General features: G+C 41.7%; 1 protein-coding gene and 1 non-coding gene across 2 annotated transcripts; both read right to left on the bottom strand.

The window, feature by feature from the left end:
• Positions 1-4595: 4595 nt before the first annotated feature.
• On the bottom strand, positions 4596-15419 carry Eif4g2 (eukaryotic translation initiation factor 4 gamma 2; the record flags this gene model as incomplete). Its single annotated transcript, XM_046437944.2, has 22 exons — positions 4596-5427; positions 6227-6348; positions 6442-6653; positions 6798-7002; positions 7291-7549; positions 7635-7850; positions 7944-8048; positions 8151-8276; positions 8831-8944; positions 9279-9439; positions 9534-9675; positions 9894-9992; positions 10080-10163; positions 10326-10436; positions 10931-11082; positions 11264-11330; positions 11411-11542; positions 12121-12223; positions 12837-12977; positions 13503-13568; positions 13866-13930; positions 15270-15419. Coding segments are annotated over 22 exons (2898 nt in total), but the record flags the coding sequence as incomplete, so codon positions are not given.
• On the bottom strand, positions 8635-8777 carry LOC124088670 (small nucleolar RNA SNORD97). Its single transcript, XR_006850430.1, has one exon. It is a non-coding gene; the product is annotated as a small nucleolar RNA SNORD97 (small nucleolar RNA).
• Positions 15420-18702: the final 3283 nt, after the last annotated feature.

Below are 18702 nucleotides of genomic sequence, written 5' to 3'. Positions count from 1 at the left end.
GCAACCACGTGGCATGAGTCCAAGGGCCCTTCACAGATATGGCGTCTGAGCAAATGCACTGGCAGACTCTCCTGCTTCCCAGCTTAGAAACCGGCTCTCATTGCTGGCCAGATTTTGTTCTCATTTTGACAGTTGTGAAGGTATGGAGTATTAAAAGACACTGAAAGATCCCTACCCTTGAGCATAATTCTCATAAATGAACATGTACATTGGTCGTTAATCCCCGCCAGACAGGCTGCATTCATCCAAGTGGGGTGGTGTATATGATAGTATCCTCTCCAGAGAGGAGTCAATGCCAAAAACTTTGTTCTCTTCTGAACTGTTTTGTTCTTTGAAACAATACTGCTTTGATTTCTCCCATGGGAGCTAGTGCTCCATTTCCTTAACTGGAAAGAAGGGGAGACTTCATTTCCTGCCTAACCACTGCCCATTGTCCTGGCCGCTGGAACCTTCAGACATGCTCCTGGCTTATCTCACCTCCTGCTGCTTCCAGCTTGGAGTAGCAGCTAAGGCAGTGTGAAGGGGGCATCTGAGGGCCAAGGAAGGGGGAGACTGGAGCCCTGCTACACTCCTTGACCATGAACAATTGTGTGAGGGACCAGGGCTGGGGCTGGTCTAGTAGACATAAAAGCCCTGCCACAGCGGCCCACAATCCTCTTGGAGGTCCTCTTCTGAACTCTCTAGCAGTGCCTTGCATAGCCTTTTTCGTGGTTCACAGAAATTGCAGAACACAGGTTTCCATCCTCTTGTTCTCTAGGAAGAGCCAGGGACTCGAACTTCTGGAATCTCACATTGCAAACAGCTGATCTTGTCCCAACCCCCCACCCTCTTCAGGGGCTAGGGTTGTGGCTCAGCTGTAGAGCACTTGCCTAGCATGCGTTAGGCACTGGGTTTGAGCCACAGCACCACATAAAAATACATATTGTGTCCAACTACAGCTAAAACAAATATTTAAAAACAAAAACAAAATACCTCTGGGGGCTGGGGATGTGGCTCAAGCGGTAGCGCGCTCGCCTGGCATGCGTGCGGCCCGGGTTCGATCCTCAGCACCACATACAAACAAAAGATGTTGTGTCCGCCAAAAACTAAAAAAAATAAGTATTAAAATTCTCTCAAAAAAAAAAAAAATACCTCTTCAAGGCTGCTTTGAAGTTCTCAGTTGTCCCCTGAGCTGGGAGGGTGGGGGTGGGCCACAGGACAGTTGTGCTGGGGCCAGTGAGCCCTGGTTCTCTGTGGTGAGGGTGCAGATGCTTTGCTGTGATCTGGCTCTAGGGAATGGAGTCCATGCCTAAGGAGGTTTTGTCTTTGGAAAGAGCTGGAACCTGTCATCCTTATAAAGAGAAGGAAGTCATGTCTCAGGTACACTACTTGGCATGTCAATACTTTGGATGGTAGGAAGATACAAGAGTAGAGAATTTGCTTCTAAATTGAAGTAGAAGCTGAGACATAGGGTCAACTTAGCTGGGAAGATAATCCTTGGCAGTCAGTAAGAGGGCCTGTGGCTGAAAGCTTGGTCCTTGTCCCCGATGCCAATTCAATAACGAGGACACAGTTTTGAGAAAAAGGAAAATGAAGGTTTACTGCTTTGTTAGCAAAGGAGAAACACAGGGACTCCTGTCCCAGAGGCTGTGATTCTCCTCATCAGCAGGAACAGGGGCCTTTAAAGAGGTGACTCAAAAGCTATATTCCACATGTCCTCTATTGGAGTTGTAATTCACTTGTTAATTTGGAAGGTAGTCATTTCTGAGATCTTCTGGTGCCATCCTCAAAGTCTGGAATTTCATTCCTATGGTGGGTGTGTACTCAAGGACAGATAAATCTGCCTAGGATGGGGGAGAAAGGTAATCCTATTTCCCTGGAGATTACTTACAGAGGGGAAGAGGTTTGGGAGGAGCAGGGAGAGAGAAAGAGAAAGAAAGACATCCATTTAAAAAATCAGTTGCAGTGGCAAAGCCGCAAGGCTACATTCAATGCATAAAGTGGACCACTGTGGCAGGCCTAGGTTGTCTTGTGGATCAGAACTCATCAAACTCTAAGGGGCTACTGGATCACCTGGGGATTCTGATCCAGTAGGTGTGGAGGGAGACCAGCTATTACTTTGTATTTCTAACAAACTTCCAAGTGTACTAGATCAAAGCCTAGACTTTGAGTAGCAAGGATCTATAGCCTGACAAATGTGCCCTTGCTAGAGGGCACCATCACATTTTTCACTTGGGCTTAAAGAAGGTGATGTCATCAAGTAGGGGAGGGGTGTGGAAAGGTAGGGCATTTCCAGATCAAGAGGCTGGTGGGAGCTAGAGGAAGCTTAGGGAAGTACCTAGAAGGAGCCATGTTTTGTTTTGTTTTCACCACACTTAGAAACCAGCTCCAATTTCAACGAGCTGTTTAACCAGAAAGATTCGGGCTTACCCAAAACCTAAAATCCTAGGTCTTCCACTGACATTTGTCTACATCCCAAGACATTTCTGAGAGTAATTGTAACAGGGGTTCTTGCTTTCCTTTGGGATGTATAGGACGAGAACCTTGAATCTCACCTGCCAAGTGGTCTCTCACCCGCAAGGCTACAAAGCAGAGGGCGCAGGAGTCAGGTCTCTTCAGGGTCATGGGGCTCCTGCCTATCCTCCTAAACCAGATGTCTTGGTCTAAGTAGCCCATGTAGCTCTGTGTTCTGTTTCTACCAATCCACTCCATGCTTGGGCATCTCTTTGGTTGCTTTTCCTTGGAAGATTGCTTCTAAAGCCAGTGAGGTGAGTAGGGACGTTTGTAAATCCTGGTCTCTCTCCTGGCCTCACTGGACAGCTGAGAATCATAGCTGGCCCCTGCTGCCCCCTCCCACAGATTTTGAAGTGTGTCCTCTCATTCAAAACTGTGGATGGAAAATGCTCTTTTGGTGGACAGTGGAAGGGAGATGGTCCTCTCCGGAGACAGGAGAAAGCTGAGAGCAGGGGTATCAGGCAGTGGAGTACAGAGGGGCCTGAGAATGGGCAGTTCTAATTACTACCCACCCAAATTTCTTCCAAAGTTTTTCTCCCACACTGTAAGCCTTGGAGGAAGTCAACACCTATTTAACAGGGACCCCAAAAGCCATATTCTGGCTCTGCTACAGGAAGCCAAGGTAGTGAAGGGTGGAGGCATGACACTAACACAGTCCACTAGCAACTATGAGCTTCTGCCTGGGGTTCTGACACTGGGGCTTCTGTCTCCGGGAGAATTCATTCAAGATACTTGTAAGGGAAGCTGCAAGGACTAATGGGCTAGTTAAAAATCTGCCCCAATTTCTGTGGCTTGGGCTGCCTAACTTCCTTCCCTTAGTTGCTATTCATATTTAAGCCTGGTTCTCTAGGCTCCATTTTGGTTACTTGGGTTCCAGTAAACTTACTTTCTACTTAGTTGTCCTGTTTTTTTTTTCTTCCCAATCAAGAATTTGGTACAAACTCCTGAGCCTTGTAAGAGGCTTGTCACACTTTAACAGTGGGGCATTTATGCTATAAAAGGGATGTAGTGGTGGGAATGAGTGGGATGATCAAAAATCTACTGCAGAACATTTGAGTTACTGGTGACCCTGAGAGTAGAGGTACAAAGGGTATTGAGGTTTGAGATTGGGAGAAAAGGAGGTGAATACAACATCAGAAATTTGGAACAAGATTTCTAAGTCTCTGTATATGCTAGTCCCTGGCCAAATTGGATTATTTATGGCTATAAAATGAACCCAGTGGCCAACACATTACCTCTAACCACGTGCTACCTTTGCTGAGTTAATCAATTTTCACCCTTGGCATGTAACACTGAGCAGATGGCTAAGAATAACACAATTTTATCGGAGCACCCTTCAAGTCTTCTGAAATCTAAAGTAGGTTGTGTTCACCTACCATTTTTGCTCTGATAGCCACCAAAAGCTATAAATTGTTAGAATTTTAGTGATGACCATTCCCACAAAGGGTTAGCCTTTCTGATCCCAACGGAACACAAAAATATTGGCTTTACCTATCACCCCTTTCTAGTAGGTGGGGCCTCTTTCAACAGTGCCCATTAGCATGATGTACTACTGCCTGCCTTGAAGGTTTCTGTAAACCAAGACCAGGTTATTCTTCTCAGGTGGCAGAAGTGTCCCTGCCCAAGTTTTAACATTAGGCCCAGGATTGTGAAAAATCTTCCAAGGCTTGGGAGCATGGGTAAATCCTTAAGGAGTTTCTGAAAAATACATCTTAACCCCCATGATGAACATTTAGTTGAATAAAGAAGCCAGATAATTTTACTGGGACAATAGATTTTTCAAGAGGGGATGTGAAATCTTCCTGAGAACAGATTATCAACCTACTTCAGCCTGATGAGAAGATATCAGTTTTGGTTGCTATGCATAGATAGCAACATTCTTCTAAATTCATGAGACTTATGGTCTTTGATTACAGAAACTGTTGATAGTTCTATATAATTCTAATAAACTGACCTGAAAAATTACTCATTTTGTGTCCTATCATAAAAAAATAGATTGCGTTTAAAAGTTCCTAAATCTTCAAACTGAGATGCATCTTCTAACCCTCAAAAGCTAACAATTCCCCACAAAGCTGCAGGTGCTACTGAAAGTCACATAAAAGTACATCAAGTATCACAATGTTTATTGATAGATACAAGTATATAAAATCAGGGCATGAACATGACTTGATAAATTAAGTAGACTTAATTTCAATACTATAATAAGAGGGACCAATTCAAATTCTCACCATTTGTTTCACACCCACAAAAACCACTTCAAGGGCATTAACGATCTCTCAAAACTGATCAGTTTTGTGCAAGTAAACCATGTTTCTTTTAAAAAGACTTGTGCACTTGCCCAGGCTCAAGGATATTAAAATCTAGCACATAAAGCCCATTACTAGAGGTAGAAATACAGGCAATATACTATTACGGCAACAACCATCAATTACAGTTAAGAATTTTTCTGTAACAACCAAATGGATAATCAAATATTGCAACAACTCAAGTATTACTGAGCAAAGTGCATTTCTACAGTATTCAGTGTTGCTATTCAGTTTTCTAACTTAAAACAGCCTATGATAACTGGCAGCAAAGAAGGTCCTTGCAATAGACTGCCTCTGCTTGAGAACTTATGATGTAATTATTGCATGCTGCTAATATACTATCTAAACATTAAAGATACTCCTAAAATATTTGATGGTAGACTATGATTAAGACATTACACTACAAAAAAACCTTATGCAGAAGGAAATCCTAACTGACGTGCTTCTGCTTTAAATATCGTGAAAACATTACAGCGGAATGAATTTTCGCAGTGGTTAGGTCAAATGCAGTTACATCATAGCAACAGTATGTTTTGCACAATTTAAGGCTTTGGCTGGTTCTTTAGTCAGCTTCTTCCTCTGATTCTTCTTCTTCAGCAGTTTCTAGCCAGGTTAGCCACTGATTCACCTGTAAATTAGATTTGTAATTATTATTCAACAGCAGGTTCAAGACATAACCAAAACCAAACATTTACCCAAGGGCAAAAGTCTTAAACCACATTTTGATTACTGCAAACAGCTGCAAATGTACTGTGTAAATCAGCCTTAAGTTTTAATTCAAGGTTAGTATGACATTTGTCCACTTATATTTCAGGAAATCTTTTTAGTCTCAAGATGATCCCTGTGAGGCTACTCTGTAACCCTTAGGAGTAAGGTAAGTTTCCCAAAGGCTGGTCCCTTGGAAAACTACTAAACCAGAACCTTTATACTAAATTCTTTACTTACAGATAGAATAAATTAAACTTCCAATCACCAAAATTGTTTAAGTACTTTTAATACCAAAAAGTTTTGTCAATCACCTCTAATTCAACATCTTATAAAACCACTAGGATTTAAGCATAATTTCACCTCCTAGCTTTACTTCATGCTGCTAACTGCCCACTTTTAATAGCTTTGAACAGTACAAAATGATATGTGCGGATTAAGAAACTTTCAGGACTATCTTTTGCCTGTATTTTAGTTTAAAAAGAGAACTAGTGGGGGCTGGGGTTGTAGCTCAGCTGGTAGAGCATTTGCCTTGCACATTTGAGGCACTGGGTTCAATCCTTGGCATTACATAAACACAAATAAAATACAGGTATTTTGTGTGGCTACAAGAGAGTGAGAGCGAGCGAGCGCACGCGCGCTAGCACACTACTCATTGAAATACTACCAACGAAACTGGAAAAACAAAAACCAAGAAACCCCAAACCAAATTAAAAATTTACCTGGAACAAAGCCTTGCCTTTTCCTGGAAACTCTTGGGTTATATCTTCTTTCCAAGCCAGGAAAGCTTCTTCTTCAATAATTTCCATGTCATAGAAGTGAACAAAGAAGCGGAGTAACATGCCTAAAAAAAAAAAACCCAAAATCCCCACTTAGTGGGCTATCTCATCATGCACTGCCCCTGAACTCCTCATTCCTTTAACACCTGTCATCTCACCTTTTGGGAAATTGCTGTTGTAACAGTGCACCTGCAGAGCATACAGGGCACTGACCTGTAGATCCACATGATCATGAAGGAATTTCTGCATCACTGGCTTGAAAGAAAGAAGCAGTTGTTTTTCCTGCTCTAACTGTTCTTTGGAAGGAGCAGAGGAAGAATCTGTTTCGTCGCTAGGTGGGCTTACTTCACTAGAAATATACTGTAAGAAGCTGGACAAAAAGAAGCCTTTTTAGAACCACAAAGTGAGTTTTTTGGCTCAAGAAACAGACAACTTTTAGCTCCCTGCCTCGCAGACTTATTCTCTAGCAAATAAAACATGGATTTTACTGTTTATAGAAGGCCACTCATCTTACCTAGTCATTAAGATGTTCACAAATCCTTTATCTACATGAAGTTTGGGAGAAATGTTATCTTTAATCCATTTATATATGGTTTGAGGGGATGGATCCAACTTTATTTGCTTCAAAAGTTCCTTCTCCAATTTGAGAAGTGGAAATAAGAAACTCAGTCCCTTTCCTTCCAAAATCTCCAACATGCGGTCCTTATTCTGATCAATTTCTGAAGAGATAAAATCATTCACATCATTGAGTAGCAGTTCACTTTATCCAACTGGCCTGTTTAGAAAGTGCTCTACCACTGAGCTACAACCCCACAACCGCAAAATGAACTCTTAATACATGGATCAAGTAAAAAGATATAATAATCCCCTTTTAAAATAAGATCTTAAGATGTATCCAGGGAAATGTTTATTATTACTTGGAAAGGTAAAGTTGTCTGATCCATATAAATCCACTCAAGTTACCAAGAACCTCTAGGTTTAGTATTAACAAACTAGCATTCTCTTACCTGGGAGCATTTTCTGCATATTGACCTTGCTTTGTTGAAAAAGTTCTGTTAACCATTCTCGATCTTGTAATTTAGCTAATTGCTGAAGACAAAGTAAGAAGAGTGGGAAATGGGTGCCACTCTCCAGTGGTTGAGCTAGTTCTGAAATGCTCACCAGCTCTGAAATGATGGCACGAGCTGCAAACTGTGCTAAATATGATTTCACCAAGGGGATGTCAACCTCCAGTTTGGGGCACTGGTCCAATACGTTCAGGAAAGCCTTAGAAGGAACACACAACAGTCAGTTTGTTACAGTTTTCAATGAGTGGAGAGTTCTTATTACACAATCAGGAAAAGTATTCTACCTGCATGAAGTTGTCACTTGTGGCTATCCCTTCCTGTTTGAGTAAACTGATCAAAGAACTTGCTTTTTCTTTATCTTCATCACTTCTATCTAGTGACAGGATTATTACTTTGCTTAACATCTCAGGAAGAAAGTGTTTAGGAGCTCTCATTTCTCTTACACCATTAACAGCCTCATTTGCATTTCCACTGTTCAAATACTCTGTTACAACAGTTTCCTAAAAAGAATACAATCCAATTACTGTTTGTTTTCTCTATTCCAAATATACCCCAAGAACTAAAGATTATTTATACAATCACTAGATGCTTACAGTTAGTTTAAGTAGTTCTTCCTTTGACGGTGGTGGCTTTTTGCTAGTCTTGGCAGGCTTTTCCTGGATAAGTGGTGGATTAGTTTTGAGACCAAGCTGAGGTGTCTAAAAGATAAGCAACATGACAGATAAAAGGAACATGTGACATTAGTGGAAGAAAACATGAAGTTAAAAAGGAAGAATGATGTCATACTACAGGGCTCATACCTGTCCCAGAGGTGGTGTTTGAGTGCGTGGTGGTTGTGCACTAGGAGGAATCATGGTTATCTGGGGCTGAAGCTTTGGCACTTGATTTTTATTCATTAAGAACGACTGAGCAGGCCTCAAGCTAATCTGGAATTAAAAACAAACCATACCAGACACCCAAGTTAATACATATAGTTGGCTAACGTTAAATTTAACACTCTAATATCCTAAAATTAATTCTATAGACATGATATAATCTAGGGCAGAAATGTTTCTTAAAAACAAACTAAGAAAATTGAAGACCTGATCCACGGAAAAATAAGATATTGTCATAAACCTTACATTTCCACTGGAATTCTCCTAGGATTAGCATTATTAAAATAAAAACCCAGCATATTAAATGAAGTTCAGAAAACATCTTGCTTTGTTCTTAAATCACTCTACTTAAAAGGAAACGAGGAACAACATACTGACAACCATTTTCCTCACCCTAACTAATAAAGTCTTGCCCTCATATCTCATAATCTTCGCTCATAGGACGCTGGACATTCAAAGAAAGAAAAAGAAAGACAGAAAAAGAGAGAAAAAAAGAAAAGAACTCCAGCATAAGTCCTCTTAATAACGCGTCTTTTTATAATCATCGGGCAATAGATTTTCTGAATCGACAAACTACCATATATAAGTAACATAGGCAAATGTACCTCATCTGCATTAAGCTGTCCTTTCTTAGAAAACCGAGGTGGCATATCCTTCGACTGTCCTTGCAGCTGTGATAAGAGTCCCTGACTCTGGTTATGGTAGAGCTGGCTTAGCCCCTATTTCAGAAAGGGAGAAAGAAAGTCTAGATAAAAAGGGGGTCCACAAATTATGGTAATCAAGTACCAAAGGGATGAGCCAAGCCATAGGGAAAGCTTAATTGAATTTGCCCAGAGAAAGTAAAAGATGAAACAGGGAAGAATAAAAATCTAGCCTAACTATCAAAGTAATGTGACTTTACTAATCTTAATAAATATTTCACTCAATTTGAAATAACTGCCAAGGATGTAAATTTAGTTTAGAAAGGACACCTAAAATAGCTGTATCTTTATATAAAGAAGCAAAATAAGTTGACATTGCAATATTAACACTTGTTTCCTAATGCCTTCTTACCTGGCTTTTCATAAACTTGCCTCCCATCTCTCCAAACTGTGATTGTGTGGGAGGCATGATGTGTCCCCCATGGCCATTGAAGAGTTGATTTGAACGATGACGTCCCATGGTGGGTGAAAATCTATCCTGGATAACTCCTGGACCAGTACCAATTCCACTACCTTAAAACACACACATGGGCAACTCTTAAAAACTCCACTATTAAAAAATTTAGACTAATTTTTTAGTTTAACCAAACTTCTGTTCAAAAATTACCTGGCATTTGTCCAAACATATCAGCAAGCCCTCCAAGTGGGTCCCTATCCATTTTCATCCTGGGTGGCATGAACGGTGCCTCCAGAAAGAAGTCATTTCTCATCCCTTGAGCCATAGGAGCAGGGATAAACACTCCTAGATCCTTTGAAAATGAGGTGAATAAGTACTTTCATTTTTGAACACTATTTTACTGAAAACTAAAATTAATATTGGGGAAAACAGAAAAACCTATAGAATGTTAGACTGCTATGTTTCTGTAAGAACTTCCCACTGACAATCTCAAATAAGAGGGTTTGTGTCCCTGTGCTACTATAAAAATACTTCAAGTCTACTTGATTAAATACACACATATCATCTTACTTTTACTGCATCTTGACGGATTTGATTGATCGTCTTTGGTCCATTGTCAAGAAAAGCCTTGCGAGGAACCCAGTGGTGTTCTCGCAACTCTACGGTATCCTGTAATTTAAAAGTGTAAATTTCATTTTCATATTCCTGAACAGAAAAACTCAGCTTTAACAACGTATTCAAACAAACCAGTTTTACCTGCAGCAGGAAACGAATCCTCGCTGGCAATTCCTTACTTAACATCAAGGAGCACATTCGGGCAAAGTACTGATCCATTAAGGACTGATAAAAGAGAAAAATACGTAATTGAAAGAACTAAAATAAATGTGTACTGTCTTAGGCTTTTAAGACTCCTAAAGTATCACCAAGGTAAATGACCATGGCAACCCCCTTTAATGTCAAAAAATAAAGTACATATACTGCTTTCATCAGCAACGTACACACCTTAGCTCGTTCATGGTCTAATCTGGGTCCCACTGTCCTCATTATCTGACAGAGGCACTCCAAATCCTCTCCCATATCTTTGAGTTGGACTCTCTTCTTCTTTTCCAAAAGCTACCAAAAGAATGAAAGGCCACATGTTGACAAAATTTTAGTTATTCTGGGTTATGTAGTAGTTCGCTTTGCACTGATCCATTCATAGTTCCTATAGCATCTAGTACAGTTTTGTTTCAAGGCAATCCCTTCAAAAGAAGCAGTTCTGATGTGGGCAATCAGTTCAACATCTACTTTATAAAACACATGCCATATTTTCATATTAAATATTGTTCTACGGCATTTAGTTTTGTTGGCCATCTAAATATTTCACTAACCATCCACTAACTTGTTTTTTAGTTGTAGTTGGACACAACACCTTATTTATTTTTAAGTGGGGCTGAAGATCAAACCCAGGGCCTCACACATGCTAGGCGAGTGCTCCACTGCTGAGCCATAGCCCCACTGAATCTACTTTCTAAGATGGCACAAAACAATTATAATTGACTCAATTCCTCCCAAAGATGCTCTCATTGATTATCTTAATTTAAGTGTAAATTCCCAGTAATACTTACTGTTTTGATGCACTTATGAAGGATAGATTCATGAATAAGATCAAGCTTGCCAAGTTCTCCAATGAATTTGATGTTCCCCAACATCTTGATCTTAGCAATGGCTCTCTGTTCCTCCTCCTCAGGGAGGAGGGGATTTTCACGCTTATCATAGACTAAAGGGGGAAAAGAATAAAGCCAACACTTAGAATTAGGTTGAAAATATACTGTACGTAATTAGTATCAAATATAATTTTTTGGTGTGGTGCAGGGGATCAAACACAGACCCTTGCTTATGCTAAAGAAGCACTCTACATTGAGTTACATCCCAGCCCTCAAATATAAACAAATTCTTACCATCAACATTTCTGGTTCGGTTTTCAAATTCATCTTGTAATTTGGAAATTAGGAGGCGTCTGAATGTCTGAAAATAAAAGGCACAGGCTTTATTAATGATATCTTTCAAATCAATTTTAAAATAAGCAAATAAAAGTCACCACATACTGTGCTTTGCTTCTGTCCCGGCTGACCCTCTGCTGCTGGGCCATCAAAGTTTGGTGCATCTTCTGCCAATCGCAGACATAGCTGAGCATACAGTGAGCTATACTTTGGCTCTTCTAGGGCTTTGTCCACAATCTACAGAGAAAGTCATTTATAAAAATAAATAAATCAACTGGCAGCTTTTCAAACAAGTCCTTTTATGACCATTTTTTGGGGGTAGTCTTAAATTTCATGACAGATTATTTATTTCTCTTTGCTTCTTTTATTGTTAAAAAGACCTCATGTATTCTCATTCCTTCCCCTACCACCAAGTTGGAAAAGACACTGGAAGGCTGGGGATGTAGCTCAGTGGTAGAGCACTTGCCTAGCACATATGAGGCCAGAGGTTCAAAGGGGTGGTGGTGGTACTGGGGTGTGTGTATGTGTGGAAAAAGGCACTAATAATCTTTTGCTATCATACAATTAATTTCTACAAAAGGAAAACAAATAGCTTGCTGATAGCCCCTTTGAACACAGTATAAACAATTTAAACTTCACTCTTAAATCTCATGACAAAGCTAATAGTTCTGTTTTTATTACTATCAGCATTCAGAAACACATGTCCATCTAACTCAGACCTCAGGGTTATGATATGATTAAAGGTAAAAACAAACAAAAAAACAACCTAGGGTTAATATTTTTGTCTTCCCAAGTTTCCAACATTTAAAACTTACCAGCAGTATGACCCCTTTAAGGATGAGTTTAGACTCTACACCCACATTGAGGAGCTCAAGGCATAGCTTGTCAAACTTTTCAGGAGTAAGCTTATTGAGTATGCTGGGGAAAAAAGAATCACATTTGAAATATCAGCAAACAGAATAAAGGTTCTTCCTTGTCACTGTTATTTAGACTATAGTATCTGTCAAATTGGGGGTTCCCAGCTGTCTGACAACAAACCTTTTTCAAAACTAAGAGCACAAAGGCCTCTCATTATCAGGGACTAAATAGAGACCATTAGCTTCTATAGTTATACTCCCTACTATAATGGGGTTACACACTAAGCCAAGATGCAAATGCCAGGACAACAGGCTTATGGCTATAACCAACTGACTAGAACCAACAGTACAAATACTGACGTGATTCTCTTCAGTTTAAGACTATTTGGGATACTGTGAACATTAACATTCACTAAAATATATTCTTGGGCTGGGGTTGTGGCTCAGTGGTAGAGCGCTCACCTAGCACGTACGAGGCCCTGGGTTCGATCCTCAGCACCACATAAAATAAATAAATAAAATAAAGGTACTGTGTCCAACTACAACTAAAAAAATAAACATTTAGAAAAAATAAGGTATGGGCACGAACATTACCTTATGAATAGTATAACATATACACTATGTAAATACAGCTAATCTATACGTCTTCTTATGAAAGCAGATTTAAAACTTACCCTCTTACTTTCCTGAAGATTGCATCATGTCGTTCTTTTTCATTTGCGGAGTTGTTTGCTGCGGAGTTGTCATCTCGTCTAGTGCTTCGTGCAGGAATCCATTTCTGAGCGTTTTGCCCTGGGGTTTTCCCCAGGAACTCGCTGATTAACGTCAAAAAAGAGACTCATAAATCAAGAAAATGTGAAACAGCAGCCAGTTACACACCAAATCTCACACTGATCAGAAACTCTACCAAACAGAAAAATCTATGCTATGCTTTCTCTACTTGCCCCACCACAAAGTAACTCTGGAAATCATTGATTCTCAAATAGTATGGTATATCAGAATCATTCACAGGGCTTCATAAAACAGATTGCTGGGCCCACTCCCAGTTTTGCTTTAGCAGGTTTGGGGTAGTGCCTAAGAATTTTCATTTCCAGTATATATTCTCAGATGATGTTAATGCAGGTGGTCCAGGAGCCACACCTTGAGAACACTAATATCTTGTGATCATATTCCATATAAAACACCTTGCATGAATAATAACTGATCTCAAAAAATAACATCATTAAAAATAACCCAAGAATAAGCAGTTTCAGAGTCCCAACTCACATTAGATGATCTATTTAAGGGATGATCAAGAGTTAATCTACTATTAAGTTGATGTTTTTACATGTTTACCATACCTGTTGCCAGCAGTCTTGGGATAGTGCTGAGGTGCACCCCTACTTCCTCCTCCGCCCGAAGAAGCACTATTTAAAAAAAAAAATTTTTTTTCTTCATTATACCAATCATGCCTCATTCTAAAGGAATAAAGGTTATTTTTTAAAAAATACTTCAGAAATTACACCACAGATGAACTTGGGCCTTGAGAAAACACTAATAATTGCATTTATTCTTTGAGAAAACTGTCATAAAACAAAAACAAAAAACAACAAACTTAAGAACTTTAAAAATTGTAGCATGTTAAGTCAGAATTATTTAGTGTAGTAACTTCTTATTTTGTGATCACTTTTCCAAACCATCCCCCTAAAGAAATCTACACATACCTGAAACGAGAAGCACCCCCTTCTGCAATCGCACTCTCCACTTTGGCGGCTTGACAACGAAGAATCTTCAAAAGAATAATATTAATGGATAGGGTGGGGAAGGGAGGGGATGGTAGAAATGAAAAACCTAGAATGAGAAAGAGCATCAAAATTAGACACTTCTAACACACAGATCTATAAACCTTCATTCAATAAATTATTTCAGATCCTGGCACTGCAGCTGATTTAACTTTCACTGCATTGCAGGTCTCATAACACTAAAAATAGAACGTACTCAAAAAACAAATGGGCAGAATTTTTTTTTGTTGTTTAAGAAACTGCCGGCTGCTCAAGGACGCAAGACCAGCCCTCGAAGACACACAAGAACTCAAACTGCTCAAAACCAAGCCACATGCTACTATCTTTAAAACTTAAAAGATAACTTATCAACACCTAGAGCACTAGATGGGAAATGTCTGCTCTCATAATTGTGCTGCCTCGGTGGCGAGCCGCACCGCCTGGACAAGGCCTAAGGCGGCTCCGCTGCTTTCCTCACGGCCCGTCCCTTCTCGCAGAAGGCATGTTGTGTTAAGACTCGCCGACGGCCCAGGCGTGCAGGCACTCGGCAGACGGAAGACCAGGGCCACAACATGGCAGCAAAACCTCCGCCCCGTTTTCCCTTACTGGGAACAATAGGGCAGCGGATTCCTCCCACCCCAGCTGGAGTTAGGTAAGTGCTACCGACAGGCGCCTCGCGAGGCCGTGGGTCCCTCGGCGGGAGCAGCGGCGGAGGCCGCCCCCGCCGGCTCAGCGCCCGGCTCTTTGTTCTCGGGGCAGGAAGGCGGCCTCCGGCCCACCCGCCGCCTCTGGGTAGGCCCCCTCCCACCCATAAATCCCCCGAGACTGACAGCCGCCTCGCCATTGCCTCCGCGGGCCGACAAAGGGGCCCAAGCCCTCACCCTCTGCCTCCCCCCACGAAGGGCAGCCGGCCGACAGGCCCCGTTTAACTTCGCCCCGCCGGGAGGCCGGGCTCCGGGACTCCTGCGCGTCGCTGGTCCCGCGCCAACGGCTGGGCCCTTCCAGCGGCCCATCGCCCTCCCGCCACGGCGCGCGCCCGCGCCCGCGCCACGCTCGCCCGCCGCCCAAGCACACCGTGCCTCGGCCCGCCTGGCCTACGTCGGCGCACCCTGCCAACACCCGACACGAAGCGTAGTCAAGCTGCAGTTTTTCTTCTACTCCATCAGAAACGGCAAAGGAGAGCAAAAGCCAGGAATTTCCAGGTGCCCCAAGTGCAGAGGAAACACTAAAATAGGGTCGCCCCGCCCGGTTCCGCCTGCGGCCGCCATTTTGTACCACTCGAGAAGAAGCGGCCGGGGACGGCGGCCATTTTAGAGCGCTCCGCTCGGCGGCGGCGACTCCACTCACCTTCACCGAGAACTCAGCAGCTGCCACCAGCTGCTGCCTCCTCAGGATCCGGTCGTCGGGGACGGGGAAGGGAGGGGGAAGGGGAACGGAAAACAAAAAAGGGGGAGGGAAGGGGGAGGAAGGAGTCGGGGACGGCTTGAAACTCTCAGCTCAGAGGAGTCCCTGCTGCAGCCACCACCCGGTACCAGCCGCCACCTCCATAGAGCTCCGACTCGCTGCTGGCGCTGAGGCGTGTCAGAAGCCGAACTTATCACTCTGGGGCAGCCGAACCCACCAGAGCCGCCCCGAATGGCTCCTTCGCCACCCAATCAGCAGCCTTGCTGCCATCTGCCACCAATCCGCGCAGGGCGGCGGGGAGGAGCCAGAGGGCCAAGCTCGGTTGCGGCGCAGCCCCGCCGCAGTGCGCAAAGCCTTATTCGCGAAGGCTCTGGGACCAAGCCAGTGGCGTAAGGGGAGCCGAGCGTTGTTGAGTTGCGGGCCGCTTGCGTAAAAGCTGGAGAGCCCTTTTGAGTGCGTTGGTGTGGTTGCCTCGTCTTCCTGCATAGGCTCTTTGTTCCCAGAATCCGGATCCCGAGCTCGAGTTGTACACGATTCTTTTCCCTCCTCGTTTTTGCTGCTGCAACCTGGGAAGAAAACGCACGATTTTCCTACCTCACCCAACCCCTGTCCGTGGCGTGTCTGAGCACTGATTTCCCTGGCGCCCCTAGGGAGCTGAGATTGACCAGCGCGGGCCAGGCGTCCTGGGACCAGCCTGCAGCGTTGAGGCCTGGCGCCCCCGGGGCGCCGCGCGGGGAATCGCTACCTGTCTTCAGGTCCTCGGTTTCGGCAGGCTTAGGGGTGGGGGATCCGGGGATAGGGCTGAGGAGAGGAGACGAAAGCGAAAAGCCCCAGTGCGGAAAGAAAACATTAAGCTCTTTATTGGCCTGCCGTCTACAAAGTGAATGAGAAAGAGATGAAAGGAAGGGGCTTATTGTCCTGGTACCTCTGGTTAGAAACAGCTTTCCGCAAAGGAACGTCCGGTCACCGGTCACCGAGGAATGCTCAGAATATGCCAGACTTGTTCTGATGAAGTGTTGGTAGAGCGCGGGGCGCTTGGAGGGTTTTAAATTGCTCACTCTTGGTTTTTGTTTTTTTCTTTAAAGCACAGTGAAAACTGTTAGCAGTTTTATTTCCATTTTATATAAAGTCCACGTTAAGACACAGGGTTAGGCTTTTCAAAGCTGGCAGGTTGAACTATTTATATTTCTCAGGTAATATATTAAAGGAGAGGGTAAGTGTTCCACCGTTTGCGACATGTTAGCTTTACAAAAATGGAGTCATGTTTCTATATATTTTAACAACAGAAATGTCCCCTTCTCCATTTTGAGCACAGTTCTTGATACAATGTAATCAAAAGAAAAACTGTGTGTTATCGTGAATGACTTAGTGTCCAATGGAGGGCAGGATTTTCAAAGACCCAAACTTAGGTTTGACATGTCAAAACAGCTCTAGGTGTTCCAAGTACCTAGTCCTGAATACCGTTTTCATAACATCTGATAATAGAAGGGAGTGGTGTGGTTCTGAAGGTTTTTGACACAATTCTGCATTTTTAGATTTTTGCTATGGAATAGGAAAAATTCCCCACCTTATTGTTACTATAATTATTGCTATTAAATCAATTTCACTTTATTTTTAAGAACCAGAAAAAAGCATTTTTATTCATAAACTTAGTTGTGTGTTAAAAAAAAAAGGAAACATTTTTGGGAAAGATGCAAATTTTGTTTCAAATACAAAAGGTTTCATGTTATAATTTCAGGATACTTCTAGCTTCAAAATAATACCAGAATAATATTTGTTTATACTTTTTGGTAGGATTTTGCAGTTGCAAAAAATACTTTCATATGTGTATTTTTACACAACTGGTTTACATTCCTCATATCTGATAATGAATACATTTATCTGATAGTGAGAATGGGCTTCAGAAACACTATAGTAACCTAGACATCAAAGTGAGTAGTTACTTAGCCCTAAAACCTGAATGTTCTAATAATTAAGGAACTTGAAACTGAATGATTAAAAATGAAAAAGATTTTACTTAATCTTTAATGTTTGCTACTAGTAAATCCCTCTGCTATAGGCTTTTAAAATATGAGTGTTTGTGAGAAACTGGACTGGGAAGGAGTAACCCAAAGTAGCAAAGAAAAAGTAAAAATGTAGATAAAACACAATTTTTTATTTACCTTTCAATCAGTGGGGATAAAAATATTTTCACAATTTCAAATGTTTCCATCACATGTTGGATACCTGAAAATTCAAGTCATTGTCTGGAATTTAAAAATTTAGTTCATAGAAAACTGAACTAAACATACTTCCAACTGCTAGTTTTACACTTCTATTTTGTCAGCTTTCTATAAGGCTAAAAAAAAAAAAAAAGAAAAAACATGAAAGAGTCCTGTCTTGTTAACATATATTTTTGCATTGTTTTAACAAATGTTATATGCTGGTAGTTATTCCAGTGCATACTACTTCTACAGCATTTCTATCCTCTGTGCTGAAGGATTCCCTAATCATACATCTTCCAATCTAAATCCAATACTGAATTTCTAACAGCTTATTGATCAGAGAGGCAAATCTGCAGCCATATTTAGTTTGGGCCACATTAGTGTTTTTTGTTTTTGTACTGGGGATTGAACCCAGTACAAAACCAGTTTGAACCAGTAAGTCACATCCCCATCCCTTTTTATTGTTTTGTTTAGAGACCGGGTCTTTCTGAGTTACTGAGGCTGGCTTTCAACTTACTATCCTCCTGCTTCAGCCACACCAGCCACTGGTATTACAGATGAGCGCTATTGCGCTCACAACCCAGTAGTGTTGACGCTTGAATTAATTGACATTTAAGTATTAGGAGATTGTATATATGAATCCAGATTTCCATCTTTTCAGAAAAAGTCTTAAGAAGTGGCAATAATGGGCCTGAAATTCACACAGGGCAACAGTATAGCAGGATAGGAGCCTCTTGTATGTTTTCCTCTTGGAGCTGGGTATGTAGCTCAGTGGTAGAGCATTTGCCTTGCATATGTGAGGAGGCCCTGGGTTTGATCCCTATCATTGAAGAAAAAGATTATTTTCTATAGTCAAATCTAACTTGATTCAGTCATTTATGTTCTTGTCTGGACTTCTTTGTAGCCATTTTGCTTTTTCTTAGTTGCTTGTTCAAATTCACCAGATTCAATATGTAGCGGATCATCTTCCTATTTTAAGGAAAAGGAGTCAGACCCACTGAGGTGGAATATCTTCTCTACAACTTGCTGTGTAACGTTGAGCAACTTCTTTAATTGCTTTCTTGTCTTCAGTTTTTGAATTTATAAAATGGTAATGATGATGGTATCTATAGAGTTGTAAAGATTAAATGAGATAAAGCACACAGAGAAGACCCTGACATAGTAGTTAATGT

This window comes from Marmota monax, unplaced genomic scaffold (assembly GCF_021218885.2).
Source record: "Marmota monax isolate L192 unplaced genomic scaffold, Marmota_monax_Labrador192_F-V1.1 WCK01_AAM20220418_F8-fsc00061, whole genome shotgun sequence".
NCBI classification, from domain to species: Eukaryota; Metazoa; Chordata; class Mammalia; order Rodentia; family Sciuridae; genus Marmota; species Marmota monax.
This window is presented reverse-complemented; position numbering and strand designations above follow the sequence as displayed.